This window comes from Petromyzon marinus, chromosome 77 (assembly GCF_048934315.1).
Source record: "Petromyzon marinus isolate PM22_M1 ecotype Great Lakes invasive population chromosome 77, UKy_Petmar_22M1.pri1.0, whole genome shotgun sequence".
Taxonomy (NCBI): domain Eukaryota; kingdom Metazoa; phylum Chordata; class Hyperoartia; order Petromyzontiformes; family Petromyzontidae; genus Petromyzon; species Petromyzon marinus.
This window is the reverse complement of record NC_133743.1, coordinates 4,178,291-4,194,777: the sequence shown is the minus strand read 5'-3', so window position 1 is coordinate 4,194,777 and position 16,487 is coordinate 4,178,291. Positions and strand designations below refer to the sequence as shown.

The 16,487-nt window shown below is 52.2% G+C and overlaps 1 protein-coding gene across 3 annotated transcripts in view; it reads right to left on the bottom strand.

Annotated features, from left to right (window-relative positions):
- LOC116957568 (medium-chain acyl-CoA ligase ACSF2, mitochondrial-like) overlaps positions 1-16,487 on the bottom strand; it is a 73,438-nt gene that overhangs the window by 8,530 nt on the left and 48,421 nt on the right. For all 3 annotated transcript variants that reach the window (XR_012930940.1, XR_012930941.1, XM_076056706.1), the window contains exons 9-12: positions 12,663-12,754; positions 11,983-12,059; positions 4,781-4,888; positions 2,399-2,550 (exon numbers count right to left, since the gene is read on the bottom strand). Coding sequence is in view for 1 of the 3 variants with exons in the window: in XM_076056706.1 (XP_075912821.1) it covers positions 2,399-2,550; positions 4,781-4,888; positions 11,983-12,059; positions 12,663-12,754 (429 nt within the window). In the remaining 2 variants the exon portion in view is untranslated. The remainder of the gene's footprint in view (positions 1-2,398; positions 2,551-4,780; positions 4,889-11,982; positions 12,060-12,662; positions 12,755-16,487) is intronic.

Below are 16,487 nucleotides of genomic sequence, written 5' to 3'. Positions count from 1 at the left end.
TTACCACCACCATCATCATCATCATCACTATGACCGCCACCATCACCATCAACACCATCAACACCATCAACACCATCATCACCATCAACACCATCGCCACCACCATCATCATAACCACCACGATCACCATCAACACCATCATTATCATCATCACCATCAACACCACTACCAGCACCACCATCAGAACCATTAAACCCAACAGCAACACCAACAACAACAAAGACAAAGATCCCCCCTATAGCCTTAACAGACTATAGGGGCAAGCGCTTTGAGCGAGCACCTATGAAGGCCGGCACTGTGGTACACGAGGGTGTGGGTGGCCAGCACCACGCCCGACCGCCTTTGTCTCCCCAGTGACGATGTTTACTACACACCGCAACCAGTTACTCACCTTGTGAGTGTGATACCATCCACCCCACACACGCTGCATGCGGTGAGCGTGGTACACGGTGGGCACGGTACACGGTGGGCATGGTACACGGTGGGCGTGGTACACGGTGAGCGTGGTACACGGTGAGCGTGGTACACGGTGGGAGTAGTACACGGTGGGTGCGGTACACGGTGGGAGCGGTACACGGTGAGTGCGGTACACGGTGCGCGCGGTACACAATGGGAGCAGTACACGGTGGGCACAGTACACGGTGGGAGTGGTACACGGTGAGCACAGTACACGGTGGGCGCGGTACACAATGGGAGCGGTACACGGTGAGTGCGGTACACGGTGAGTGCGGTACACGGTGAGCGCGGTACACGGTGAGTGCGGTACACGGTGAGTGCGGTACACGGTGAGCGCGGTACACGGTGGGCACAGTACACGGTGGGTGCGGTACACGGTGAGCACGGTACACGGTGAGCGCGGTACACGGTGAGTGCGGTACACGGTGAGTGCGGTACACGGTGAGCGCGGTACACGGTGAGTGCGGTACACGGTGGGCACAGTACACGGTGGGTGCGGTACACGGTGGGCACAGTACACGGTGGGTGCGGTACACGGTGAGCACGGTACACGGTGGGCGAGGTACACGGTGGGCGCGGTACACGGTGGGCGTGGTACACGGTGAGTGCGGTACACAATGGGAGCGGTACACGGTGGGTGCGGTACACGGTGGGAGTGGTACACGGTGAGTGCGGTACACGGTGAGTGCGGTACACGGTGAGTGCGGTACACGGTGGGCGCGGTACACGGTGGGCGCGGTACACGGTGGGCGCGGTACACGGTGAGTGCGGTACACAATGGGAGCGGTACACGGTGAGCACGGTACACGGTGAGCACGGTACATGGTGAGTGCGGTACACAATGGGAGCGGTACACGGTGAGCACGGTACACGGTGGGCGTGGTACACGGTGAGCACGGTACACGGTGGGCGCGGTACACGGTGAGTGCGGTACACGGTGGGAGCGGTACACGGTGAGCACGGTACACGGTGGGCACGGTACATGGTGAGCGCGGCACACGGTGAGTGCGGTACACAATGGGAGCAGTACACGGTGGGCACAGTACACGGTGGGAGCGGTACACGGTGAGTGCGGTACACGGTGAGCACGGTACACGGTGAGTGCGGTACACGGTGGGAGTGGGACCCGGTGAGCACGGTACACGGTGAGTACGGTACACGGTGGGCGAGGTACACGGTGAGCACGGTACACGGTGGGAGCGGTACACGGTGGGCGCGGTACACGGTGGGCGCGGTACACGGTGAGTGCGGTACACAATGGGAGCGGTACACGGTGAGCACGGTACACGGTGAGCACGGTACACGGTGGGCGAGGTACACGGTGAGCACGGTACACGGTGGGAGCGGTACACGGTGAGTGTGGTACACGGTGGGCGTGGTACACGGTGAGCACGGTACACGGTGGGCACGGTACACGGTGGGAGCGGTACACGGTGGGCGCGGTACACGGTGAGCACGGTACACGGTGGGCACAGTACATGGTGAGCGCGGCACACGGTGAGTGCGGTACACAATGGGAGCAGTACACGGTGGGCACAGTACACGGTGGGAGTGGTACACGGTGAGTGCGGTACACGGTGAGCACGGTACACGGTGAGTGCGGTACACGGTGGGAGTGGGACCCGGTGAGCACGGTACACGGTGAGTACGGTACACGGTGGGCGAGGTACACGGTGAGCACGGTACACGGTGGGCACGGTACATGGTGGGCGCGGTACACGGTGAGAGCGGTACACGGTGGGAGCGGTATACGGTGAGTGCGGTACACGGTGAGTGTGGTACACGGTGAGTGTGGTACACGATGAATGCGGTACACGGTGGGCGAGGTACACGGTGAGCACGGTACACGGTGGGCGTGGTACACGGTGGGCGTGGTACACGGTGGGAGCGGTACACGGTGAGTGTGTGCTAACCACCCATCGCACCCCACCCCGCCACTCACCCGGTGTGGTACCACCCGTCGGGCGTGATGCACTCCCGCGTCTTGACGCTGTCCCCCCAGTACCCGCGCATCACGCAGTGTCCCCGCACGCACAGCTCCCCCTGCTCGCCCACGCGCAGCGGAGGGCTCGAGCCGGGCCCCACCACCTTGGCCTGCACGGGAGCCACGCCGCGGGGAGGAGGGAGATGATGCTGCCTCTGCGTGGTTGTTAGGGTAGATGTTGACCGCTACCTCGCCCTGGTTACGCAGGAGGTCGTGGGTCTCATCGCGGACCCTGACGATGCCTGCTGCTGCTGCTGCATATTTGGTCCCAAGAGATGTTGACTACCTCGCCTGGTGCGCAGGATGGACGTGGGTTCGACCATGGACCCGGACGATGCCAAATGCTGTATATTTGGAGTCTGCGTCTCTCTGTCTCTCTCCTCGTGGTGAGATGTTAACTCGCTCGCCTGGTATACAGGAGGTCGTGGGTTCGATCCAGACCCTGACGATGCCTGCTGCTGCATATTTAGAATCTGTGTCTCTCTCATCATCATCACGGTGGCTATGAGGTGTTAACTCGCTCGCCTGGAACGCAGGGGTCGTGGGTTCAATCATACAGCCTGACGAATCCCTACAACTGCTGCTGTATATATTTGGTACCGTATGCATGAGGGCGTGGGCTAGATCCCGGGCCCTGATGACGCCTGCTGCTGTATATTTTGTACCAAGAGATGTTGACTCCCTCGCCTGGTACGCAGGAGTTCATGGGTTCAATCTCGACCCCGGTGAAGCCTGCTGCTGTATATTTGGAGTTTGCGTCTCTCTCCCCATGATGGTCACTGCGTGCATTTTTCTCGGTGACCTCCGATCGTTTCCTGCCGCATCACTATAAATTTCCACCGCGATGATGATGAGTCACTTCGTTGTGCTCTCGTCTGTGAAGGACAGGTCGCTTCTGAGAAAAGAGCGACTACACAGCTCAGTTGTGAGCGTCGTTCCTCTTGCCGGGAGGCGACTGCCTCCAACTCCCCAGGAGCAGCGTCCTCCACAAGCCTCCTCCTCCACAGAGGCCGATCTTGACACCGCTGGTACCGGTCATTGGCAAGTCCACTCAGCTCCACGTTCTCCCGTACCGCATCAGCCCCATCTCTTCTTTAGGCCGTGCCACTCACCCACTCACTCACTCACTGACCCATCAGTCCCATCTCTGCTCCAGCCCGTGCCACTCACTGACCCATCAGTCCATCTCTGCTCCAGCCTGTGCCACTCACTGACCCATCAGTCCATCTCTGCTCCAGCCCGTGCCACTCACTGACCCATCAGTCTATTTCTGCTCCAGCCCGTGCCACTTACTGACCCATCAGCCCCATCTCTACTCCAGCCCGTGCCACTCACTGACCCATCAGTTCATCTCTGCTCCAGCCCGTGCCACTTACTGACCCATCAGTCCATCTTTGTTCAAGCCCATGCCACTCACTGACCCATCAGTCCATCTCTGCTCCAGCCCGTGCCACTCACTGACCCATCAGTCCATCTCTGCTCCAGCCCGTGCCACTCACTGACCCATCAATCCATCTTTGCTCCAGCCCATGCCACTCACTGACCCATCAATCTATCTCTGCTTCAGCCCGTGCCACTCACTGACCCATCAGTCCATCTCTGCTCCAGCCCGTGCCACTTACTGACCCATCAGTCCATCTCTGCTCCAGCCCGTGCCACTCACTGACCCATCAGTCCATCTCTGCTGCAGCCCGTGCCACTTACTGACCCATCAGTCCATCTCTGCTCCAGCCCGTGCCACTCACCGATCAAAGTGATGGTGATGATGGTGATGCTAATCATAGTGATGGTGATGATGGTGATGCTAATCATAGTGATGGTGATGATGGTGATGATGGTGATCATGGTGATGTTGGTGATGGGGATAATGGTGAGGGCGGTGATGGTGTTAATGGTGGTGATGCTTATGATGGAGGTAGTGATGATGGTGGCGGTGATGATCGTGATGTTGATGGTGACGGTAGTGATTTTGATCGTGGTGTTCGTGATGATGCTGATAGAGGTGGTGCTGACGTTGGTGATGGCTTTGGTGACGGTGGTGTTGATGGGGGGTGTTGATGAGTGGTGGTGATGTTGTTGGTGATGGTGGAGTTGATGGGTGGTGTTGATGGGTGGTGTTGATGGTGGTGTTGATGGGTGGTGTTGATGGTTGGCGTTCATGTGTGGTGTTGATGGCGGTGTTGATGAGTGGTGTTGATGGTGGTGTTGATGATTGGCGTTGATGGTGGTGTTGATGGTTGGCGTTCATGGGTGGTGTTGATGGCGGTGTTGATGGGTGTGGTTGATGAGTGGTGTTGATGGTGGTGTTGATGGCGGTGTTGATGGTGGTGACGACATCACCTCCAAATGCTGCAGCACTCTGCCCACGGTGTCAATCTTGGTGGTGAGGCCATCGCGAGGGAACCCGCAGAAAGTCACCGGGCTGTTCTCCGTCGTCCCGTATGCGTTCTGCAACATCACCGGCACCGCCGTCGTCGTCAGCAGCAACAACAACAACTACCGCCATTCGCCACTAATTGATGGCGACGTCGAAGGCTCGATGACAGGAGGAGGTCACGGCACAGACCCAGGTGCCATGGATTGACTGCTGCTGCTGTGTCAGGCTAGGTGCAGGAGGAGGTCACGGGACAGACCCAGCAGGTGCCATAGGTTGACTGCTGTTGCTGTGCCAGGCTAGGTGCAGGAGGAGGTCACGGGACAAACCCAGCAGGTGCCATGGGTTGACTGCTGTTGCTGTGCCAGGCTAGGTGCAGGAGGTGGTCAAGGGACAGACCAATGTCCCATGGGTTGACTGCTACTGTGCAGCATATGCATTCCGCAACATCACCAACACCATTAGCAACAGGCGACAACAACAGCAACAACCACCGGCATTCATCACTCAGTGACGGTGACGTCGCCATGGCACAGGTGCCAGGCCAGGTGCACTTTGATGTCACGTGAAGTGTCAAACTCGCACTAACAGGAGGTCACGGGATGGACCCAGCAGGTGCCATGGACTTAGATGACTGGCAGATGCACCACCTGTTTCTCCATAATCTGTCAACTTGCTGTGTTTTATCCGCCGGTCACTCCGCTCATTGTTGTGAGCGTCGCTCGTATGCCTTCCGCTGTTGTTGCCTCAAAGTGCCCAGTAGCGTCCTTCACGAGCCTCCTCTACAGAGGCTGATATTGACACCGCTGGTACCAGTCATCGGAAAGTTCACTCAGCTCCACATCCTATAGTATCACATCACTCCATCTCGTCTCTAGCCCGTGCCACGTGCATGTAGCCCCCTCTGTCCGGGCAAACAAAAGCTGTTTATGCATGCGGACTACGTGCCCCAGCCACCGCAGCCTTGCCTGCTGGAGGAGCTCACCAATGGAACTGTGTCCAGATCTTTCAAGGTTTTTTGAGCTCCTCACACAATCCAGCCTGGTTAAACCCTCCGATTAGCACGGTTGACTACATTCAGTGCAAAAACAGTTAAACGTACATACATCTCCCCAGTAATCCGCAACCAGCACTCAGCTTGCAGCACTGCACATCTCGCCGAACATCCGAGCGACGTGGGAAGCTGCAGACGGTGGGATTGGGCCTGTCGCTATTTCTCAGCCAGCCGTAACACCTCCTCTATCAGCCAGGGTCTCTGGGGAGGTTTGGACCGTGTACGCAAAGCGGTTATTGCAGCTGCATGTGCCACAGTACTTAACCTCGCCCATTTCCTCTCAGCATCAGGAGGAGGGTGGGGGGGGGATGCCAACTCCAGCTGCAAGCCATTATTACATTCTCGCTTGCAAATTTCATCAGCTCGTTGATACCAGGTCACTGTGGGTTTGAATGGGGTCCTAGATGGACACCCACCACAGGCGTGGAAGAATGCAGGCAGATCTTACAGATGGCAAGCCGATGGGTTAGTGGCCAGATTAGCTCCACGGTAGGTCCTGGTGTCAAGGACATGGACCCGCACTTTCTAGCCCAGCAGATGTTCTTGCTTGGACCCGGCGAGCATCCATGTGTTGTGTGAATCTGCCGATGCCGGAAGAGTGTGTTGGTAATTACAAGCCCGTGGGATACACATAATTAAAGCAGCCTGCTATTGTTATTATTGAGCTGAATCTGTCCCATGGCTTCAAATGACTCCAGACCAGGTGCCAGCATCATGACCTACTCAGGCATTAAAGTCACCCAACAGGATGACTCTATCCCGAGGGGCCACTTTAGATAGCACCTGTGACAGGAGATAATAGAAGGCATCTGACTCATTGGCCTTGCCTGCATCCATTCACTGATTGTTCATCTACGGTAGGCATGAGCCACGACATCCACCACCATTCTGCTTCACCACCATCAACAACATCACCACCATCAAAAGCATTAAATACACCACCATCATAATCACTAAGGAAATTCATTGGTGAGTAGATGGTCTCAGCCCTGTCATCAGCGTCTCACATAAAGAGGCATAGACTCACCACATTGACCCATAGACTCACCACACATAGACCCATAGACTCACCACACAGAGACCCATAGACTCATCACATACAGGACCCATGGACCCACATAGAGACCCATAGACTCATCATACAGAGACACACATAGACTCACACAGAGACCCGTAGTCTCACACCCACAGAGACCCACAGACTCACCACACAGAGAGCCATAGATTCACATAGAGACCCATAGACTCATCACACACCGAGACACATAGACTCACATAGAGAGCCATAGACTCACATAGAGACCCATAGACTCACCATACAGAGACACGTATACTCACACAGAGACCCGTAGTCTCACACCCAGAGACCCACAGACTCACCACGCAGAGAGCCATAGACTCACATAGAGACCCATAGACTCATCACACACAGAGACACATAGACTCACATAGAGACCTGTTGTCTCACACCCACAGAGACCCACAGACTCACCACACAGAGACCCATAGACTCACCACACAGAGACCCATAGACCCACATAGAGAGCCATAGACTCACATAGAGACCCATAGACTCATCATACAGAGACACATAGACTCACATAGAGACCCATAGACTCATCACACAGAGAGACCCATAGACTCACCACACAGAGAGCCATAGACTCACACAGAGACCCATAGACTCATCACACACAGAGACCAATAAACCCACATAGGGAGCCATAGACTCACATAGAGACCCATAGACTCACCATACAGAGACCCATAGACTCACACAGAGACCCATAGACTCATCACACACAGAGACCCATAGACCCACATAGAGAGCCATAGACTCACATAGAGACCCATAGACTCACCATACAGAGACCCATAGACTCACACAGAGACCCATAGACTCATCACATACAGAGACCCATAGACCCACATAGAGACCCATAGACTCACATAGAGACCCATAGACTCACCATACAGAGACACATAGACCCACATAGAGAGCCATAGACTCACCATACAGAGACACATAGACTCACCATACAGAGACCCATAGACTCACATAGAGCCCCATAGACTCATCACACACAAAGACCCATAGACCCACATAGAGAACCATAGACTCACATAGAGACCCATAGACTCACCACACAGAGACACATAGACTCACATAGAGACCCATAGACTCACCACACAGAGACACATAGACTCACATAGAGACCCATAGACTCACCATACAGAGACACATAGACTCACATAGAGACCCATAGACTCACCACACAGAGACACATAGACTCACATAGAGACCCATAGACTCATCACACACAGAGACCCATAGACCCACATAGAGAGCCATAGACTCACATAGAGACCCATAGACTCACCATACAGAGACCCATAGACTCACACAGAGCCCCATAGACTCATCACACACAGAGACCCATAGACCCACATAGAGACCCATAGACTCACATAGAGACCCATAGACTCACCATACAGAGACACATAGACCCACATAGAGAGCCATAGACTCACCATACAGAGACACATAGACTCACACAGAGACCCATAGACTCACATAGAGACCCATAGACTCACCATACAGAGACCCATAGACTCACATAGAGACCCATAGACTCATCACACACAGAGACCCATAGACCCACATAGAGACCCATAGACTCACATAGAGACCCATAGACTCACCATACAGAGACACATAGACCTACATAGAGAGCCATAGACTCACCATACAGAGACACATAGACTCACACAGAGACCCATAGACTCACATAGAGACCCATAGACTCACCATACAGAGACCCTTAGACTCACATAGAGACCCATAGACTCATCACACACAGAGACCCCGTAGACCCACATAGAGAACCATAGACTCACATAGAGACCCATAGACTCATCACACATAGAGACCCATAGACCCACATAGAGAACCATAGACTCACATAGAGACCCATAGACTCACCACACAGAGACACATAGACTCACATAGAGACCCATAGACTCACCACACAGAGACACATAGACTCACATAGAGACCCATAGACTCATCACACACAGACCCATAGACCCACATAGAGGGCCTTAGACTCACATAGAGACCCATAGACTCACCATACAGAGACACGTATACTCACAGAGACCCGTAGTCTCACACCCACAGAGACCCACAGACTCACCACACAGAGACCCATAGACTCACATAGAGACCCATAGACTCACCATACAGAGACACATAGACCCACATAGAGACCCATAGACCCACATAGAGAGCCATAGACTCACATAGAGACCCATAGACTCACCACACAGAGACACAGACTCACACAGAGACCCATTGACTCATCACACACAGAGACCTATAGACCCACATAGAGAGCCATAGACTCACATAGAGACCCATAGACTCACCATACAGAGACATGTATACTCACACAGAGACCCGCAGACTCACACCCATAGAGACCCACAGACTCACCACACAGAGACCTATAGACTCACATAGAGACCCATAGACTCACCACATAGAGACACACAGACTCACACAGAGACCCGTAGTCTCACATAGAGACCCATAGACTCACCATTCAGAGACACATAGACCAGGGGTCGGGAACCTATGGCTCGCGAGCCAGATGTGGCTCTTTTGATGATTGCATATGGCTCGCAGATAAAACAAAATATTCTCACTTGTTTTAATCCATCCATCGATTTTTCACTGCGCATGTCCTGTTCAGGGCTGCAGGAGCAATTGTCCATTATTTTAATTGGATGATACTGGCCTACGTTTGCCGTTGCTGGGTAAAACAGGTAAACGCCCCCTTTTGAATCAGTCTGAGACTGCGTCTGCTCGGTCATTAGCTCAAAGCTAACCCTTCGACGAAGAAGATGGCGAAAAGAAAAAAAGACGACGAGTATCGTACATTTCAGGACGAATGGACCGAAGAATTCGCCTTTGTGGAGAGAGCGGGTTCTGCGGTGTGTCTAATTTGCAATGACAAAATTACATCGTTGAAACGGTCGAATGTAAAGCGGCACTTCGACACGCGCCACGCTACCTTTGCATCAAAATACCCTGCGGGAGACAGCAGAAAGAAAGCGTGCCAAGAGCTTCTGAGCAGGGTGCAAGCTAGCCAGCAGCAACTCCGCGTATGGACCCGGCAAGGTGACTATAATTCGGCTAGCTTTGCTGGTTCTTTAGCAATAGTGAGGAACGGAAAACCATTCACAGATGGCGAGTATGCTAAAACGTTCATGCTGGATGTAGCCAATGAACTTTTTGATGATCTTCCGAACAAAGACAAGATAATCAAACGGATACAAGACATGCCTCTGTCGGCAAGAACTGTTCATGATCGTACCATCGTGATGGCAAACAAAGTGGAGGAAACGCAAGTGAAGGACATAAATGCAGCGCCGTTCTTTTCTCTGGCTTTGGATGAGTCAACAGACGTGAGCCATTTGTCGCAGTTCAGCGTGATTGCAAGATATGCTGTTGGTGACACACTGCGCGAAGAAAGTCTTGCTGTTCTGCCATTAAAAGGGTCCACAAGAGGTGAGGATTTATTCAAGTCTTTCATGGAGTTTGCTCAAGAAAAAAGTCTACCTATGGATAAACTTCTCTCAGTGTGTACTGATGGTGCTCCGTGTATGGTGGGGAAAAACAAAGCATTTGTGGCGCTTCTCCGTGAACATGAAAATAGACCCATCCTAAGTTTCCATTGCATTATACACCAGGAGGCACTTTGTGCTCAGATGTGTGACAGGCAGTTTGGCGAAGTGATGTCGCTGGTCATTCGTGTGATCAACTTTATTGTTGCCCGAGCCTTAAATGATCGCCAGTTTAAAACACTGCTGGATGAAGTTGTAAATAACTATCCTGGTCTGCTTTTGCACAGCAATGTGCGTTGGTTGTCAAGAGGGAAGGTGCTTAGCCGTTTTGCGGCTTGCCTGAACGAAATCCGGACTTTTCTTGAAATGAAAGGCGTCGGGCATCCTGAGCTAGCCGACACCGAGTGGCTCCTCAAGTTTTACTATCTCGTAGATCTGACTGAACATCTGAACCAGCTCAACGTGAAAATGCAAGGCATTGGAAATACAGTGTTATCCCTTCAACAAGCTGTATTTGCTTTTGAAAACAAGCTGGAGCTTTTCATCACGGATCTTGAAACAGGTCGTTTACTACATTTTGAAAAACTGAGCCAATTTAAAGATGCATGCACAGCAAGTGAGCCCATTCAAAACCTTGATCTCCACCAGCTAGCTGGCTGCACATCCAGTCTCCTACAGTCCTTCAAAGCACGCTTTGGAGAATTTCGTGAGCACACTCGTCTTTTTAAGTTCATCACCCATCCAAACGAGTGTTCACTGAACACAGCCGACCTGAATTACATCCCTGGTGTCTCCGTCAGAGATTTTGAAGCAGAAGTGGCTGACCTGAAGGCCTCAGACATGTGGGTGAATAAGTTCAAGTCACTGAATGAAGATTTGGAAAGACTCACACGACAGAAAGCGGAGTTGGCGAGCAAGCACATGTGGACAGAAATGAAAAAACTCCAACCCGAAGACCAGCTGATTCTCAAAACTTGGAACGCGCTTCCTGTCACATACCACACACTGCAGCGTGTGAGTATTGCTGTATTGACCATGTTTGGATCTACGTATGCATGTGAGCAGTCATTCTCACATCTTAAAAACATCAAGTCCAACCTACAATCACGTTTAACGGATGAAAGCCTCAACGCTTGCATGAAGCTTAACCTCACCAAGTACCAACCCGACTACAAAGACATCAGCAAATCCATGCAGCACCAGAAGTCGCATTAATGGTGAGTGTTATAACAACATTATTTAAAAGAATAAATTCAGAGGCTTATTATACTGACATTTAGTTGAATTCACTTTTAAAATATATTATATGGCTCTCACTGAAATAAATTTCCAAATTTTTTGCTTTCATGGCTCTCTTAGTCAAAAAGGTTCCCGACCCCTGACATAGACTCATACAGAGACCCATAGACTCAACACACACAGAGATATTTGAAGCAGTAGGGATCTTCCTCTGTGCCACCCGGAGTGGTGCGACTGGTCACTCACCACGAAGTCGGGCAGCTTCATGGAGTCCACGACCCGCCGGAACAGCTCAGGGGGACACGGGGAACCAGCCACAACCCCTGCGGACACACACAGGCACAGCTAAAGCTCCTCTGGCTAGCATCACACAGGGCTGTCGGGGCAAGTGCTGTTAGCGAGCAGCAGCAGTAGCAGCAGCGCCTATACACACATACCCAAACGCATTGGTACACACACAGGTACACAGACACACAGGTATAAAAGACGAAGATCCCCTTATAACCTTAACATAATGTTGGGGCAAGTGCTGTTAGGGAGCACCTATGAAGGCCGGCACGGCACTCGAGTGAGTGGGTGGCCAGCACCACGCCCAGCCGCCTTTGTTTCCCCAGTAGCGGTGTTTACACATCATGGCAGGTACTCATTTGAGGCTGAGTCGACCTAGAGGAGGCCCAGAACCCATGACACCTGGGTATGTCCCGTGACCTTCTCATGTACCTAGCTTGGTACAGCAGTAGTACAACCCATGGCAGCTGGGTCTGTCCCATGACCTCCACTGCCTGCACCTAGCCTGACACAGCAGTCAACCCATGGCACCTGAGTCTTTACCGTGACCTTGTCATGCACCTAGCCTGGCACAGCAGTCAACCCATGACACTCGGGTCTGTCCTCGTGACCTCCTCCGCACCTAGCCTGGCACTGACCTGTCTGCAGGGAGGAGAGGTCGAAGGAGTGGAAGTCGGGATCGTTCAGCATGTCCACGAACATGGTGGGCGTGCCGTACAACACAGTGCAGCTGCATGCACACAGGCACAGGACAATCACCCCCGCAGGTAGCCTTTGGCAGCTTTATGGGCGGCAAGTGCTGCCCGTCGTGTAGACAACTCCCATTTGTCGTCATTTTTGCATTTGGAGTACCCAGATACAGAAAAAGCAACTGGTGATTGGCACGGGCGGAACCAGGATTTTGACTTTGGGGGGGCTGACTTCAATATTTTGAGATACCCAGTGTTTATGTTTTCCAATGTGCGCCACAAATGTATAAAACAAATTTTATTGGATTTGAACGCGGAGTTTATTAATAGGTCGGAGCCGCTGATGTGGCTAATAAGTTCGATAAGTTCGAAAGGCTGCCGCTCAAGCAGCCTGCAGGGCAGCACGAGGTGGCAGCCAGCATTTTGCAGCAGCCGGATATCCGGTTATCCCGATTACTGACTTTCCCAAAATTTTAGGGGGGGGTTGAGCCCCCCCCCAGCCCCCCCCCCCCCTGTGGCTCCGCCCTTGGTGATTGGTCTGATTATAATGTATGTGTAGTGACATAGGACGTCACTACTGTGTCGGCCCCGTACGAGGGCTAGGGGCCCAAGGGGGTGCCTGGGGGGTCACGTGGTGGAGGACCCGGACCTTCCCAGAGGTGGGGGAAGGGAGGCGTGGCCTGGGCGGAGCCGGCCACGCCGGAGCGGTTATAAGCGGGGTGTGAAGGCAGAGCGGGGCTGTTCAACCCCGAAGTGAAGACGACATCATCGATCCTCAAGTCCCGGGTCATCGTCTGGGACCAGGCAGCCCGTTGCCTGCCTGGGTCACGCTGTGTAGTGTTCCAGAGTGTTAGTGAGTTGAGGAAGGTGGTCACCACCTTATGTACAGTGTTATTTTACTTACCGTTCTAATAAATAGTGTTGCCTCCAAGCTGTGTGTGTGTGCACCTAATTCGAACCCACTACATTTGCATTGTCTTTTAAACTGATTGTCCTACACGGGAGACAGCAGCAGCTTTCTTTATGGCCTTGTCTCACCAGTATCAGACCAGTGAATGCCAAAAGACGAACACTACAAGGACAATGCGCGTGTAGTGACATAGAACCGGTCACGGAGCAGCATGGCGCTGGCTGCTGGTAGGGAAGGGGATCTGTAGCTTACAGCAGCCCTGACTGAGAGCAGGCCACGTGATAGACCAGAGAGGGATCTAGGGGAAGGGTCAAGGAAGGGGCACATTGAGAACCCACGAATAGGATACATTAGGCGGCGTGGGCGGAGGCGGAGCCAGGCCACGCCGACAGCATAAGAGGGGCTCCGGGAGGGGACCTCGAGGCTGTCGTTTGGAGTGGGGATCCCCGTCATGCTGCTGCTGGAATCTTCACCATCGTCTCCGTCTTCACCATCTCGGCGTCGCCAGTCAGGCAGCCTGTCAGCTGTCCTGACTGGGAACCGTCGAACTCTCAGGCAGTGTTAATACACAGAGTGCCTCTTACTATTAGTGTCTCTGAGTCAGTCACTACACACGTATCAGAGCATTCATAGCTTGACGTGAGCAGTGTGGTTAATGCAGACTTGATTCCTTGCAAAAGGTTTCTCTTTGGTGTTTTAATATTTTAACACCGGGAAGATGAAGTGCTACAGCAACACCTGGGTGCACCAGCAACAGAGGCCTGTTGCAACATCAGAGGGGCGCCGATGCTATAACTGCAACCAACTTGGGCACATATTTTGCCGACTGCCCCATTGCCACGTAGACCTCGCATTTGTGGCATCTGTAAGTGGGAGGGACATGGATCTTCGGCCTTCCCCGAAACGGTCACACCAAAGTGGACATTCTGAAGCTACAGTGAGGGAAAAAAGTATTTGATCCCCTGCTGATTTTGTACGTTTGCCCACTGACAAAGAAATGATCAGTCTATAATTTTAATGGTAGGTTTATTTGAACAGTGAGAGACAGAATAACAACAAAAAAATCCAGAAAACGCATGTCAAAAATGTTATGAATTGATTTGCATTTTAATGAGGGAAATAAGTATTTGACCCCCTCTCAATCAGAAAGATTTCTGGCTCCCAGGTGCTCCTAATCTCAGCTTGTTACCTGTATAAAAGACACCTGTCCACAGAAGCAATCAATCAATCAAATTGCAAACTCTCCACCATGGCAAAGACCAAAGAGCTCTCCAAGGATGTCAGGGACAACATTGTAGACGTACACAAGGCTGGAATGGGCTACAAGACCATTGCCAAGCAGCTTGGTGAGAAGGTGACAACAGTTGGTGTGATTATTCGCAAATGGAAGAAACACAAATGAACTGTCAATCTCCCTTGGCCTGGGGCTCCATGCAAGATCTCACCTCGTGGAGTTTCAATGATCATGAGAAAGGTGAGGAATCAGCCCAGAACTACACGGGAGGATCTTGTCAATGATCTCAAGGTAGCTGGGACCATAGTGACCAAGAAAACAATTGGTAACACACTACGCTGTGAAGGACTGAAATCCTGCAGCACCCACAAGGTCCCCCTGCTCAAGAAAGCACATATACATGCCCGTCTGAAGTTTGCCAATGAACATCTGAATGATTCAGAGGACAACTGGGTGAAAGTGTTGTGGTCAGATGAGACCAAAATGGAGCTCTTTGGAATCAACTCAACTTGCCGTGTTTGGGGGAGGAATGCTGCCTATGACCCTAAGAACATCATCCCCACCGTCAAACATGGAGGTGGAAACATGTTTTGGGGGTGTTTTTCTGCTAAGGGGACAGGACAACTTCACCGCATCAAAGGGACGATGGACGGGGCAATGTACCGTCAAATCTTGGGTGAGAACCTCCTTCCCTCAGCCAGGGCATTGAAAATGGGTCGTGGATGGGTATTCCAAAATGACAATGACCCAAAACACACGGCCAAGGCAATAAAGGAATGGCTCAATAAGAAGCACATTAAGGTCCTGGAGTGGCCTAGCCAGTCTCCAGACCTTAATCCCATAGCAAATATGTGGAGGGAGCTGAAGGTTCGAGTTGCCAAACGTCAGCCTCGAAACCTTAATGACTTGGAGAAGATCTGCAAAGAGGAGTGGGACAAAATCCCTCCTGAGATGTGTGCAAACCTGGTGACCAACTACAAGAAGCGTCTGACCTCTGTGATTGCCAACAATGGTTTTGCCACCAAGTACTAAGTCATGTTTTGCAGAGGGGTCAAATACTTATTTCCCTCATTAAAATGCAAATCAATTTATAACATTTTTTATACGCGTTTTTCAGGATTTTTTTGTTGTTATTCTGTCTCTCTCTGTTCAAATAAACCACCAATTAAAATTATAGACTGATCGTTTCTGTGTCAATGGGCAAACGTACAAAATCAGCAGGGATCAAATACTTTTTTCCCTCACTGTACTTATGCAAGTCAACACCACGAGTTAACCCACACCAAATGTAGTGAAATTTACCAAACCAGCCCTGGTCGATAGTATCAGTTTGGAAGCGACGATTGACCCACGAAGTGGGGGTGTGTATGAAGCGGGCAACTGCCGCTCTATGCTGTCGGGCCGAGGATTGAAGATTCAGGCACAATGGCATTTGGCTTCTGCAACGCAGAGTCGGCTGCAACCACCATACTGGGAAAGGCTGACTTGGAAATCGAAATTGATGACGTTCAGGGGAACAAAGAGAACCGTCCTTGTCGTTCCCAGACATCGCGCAACCGGTAGATTTTTTGGTTGGACGTACATGGACAGGGCAGGCCCACAATGCCTACGTCGGCGTGGACGACCAACT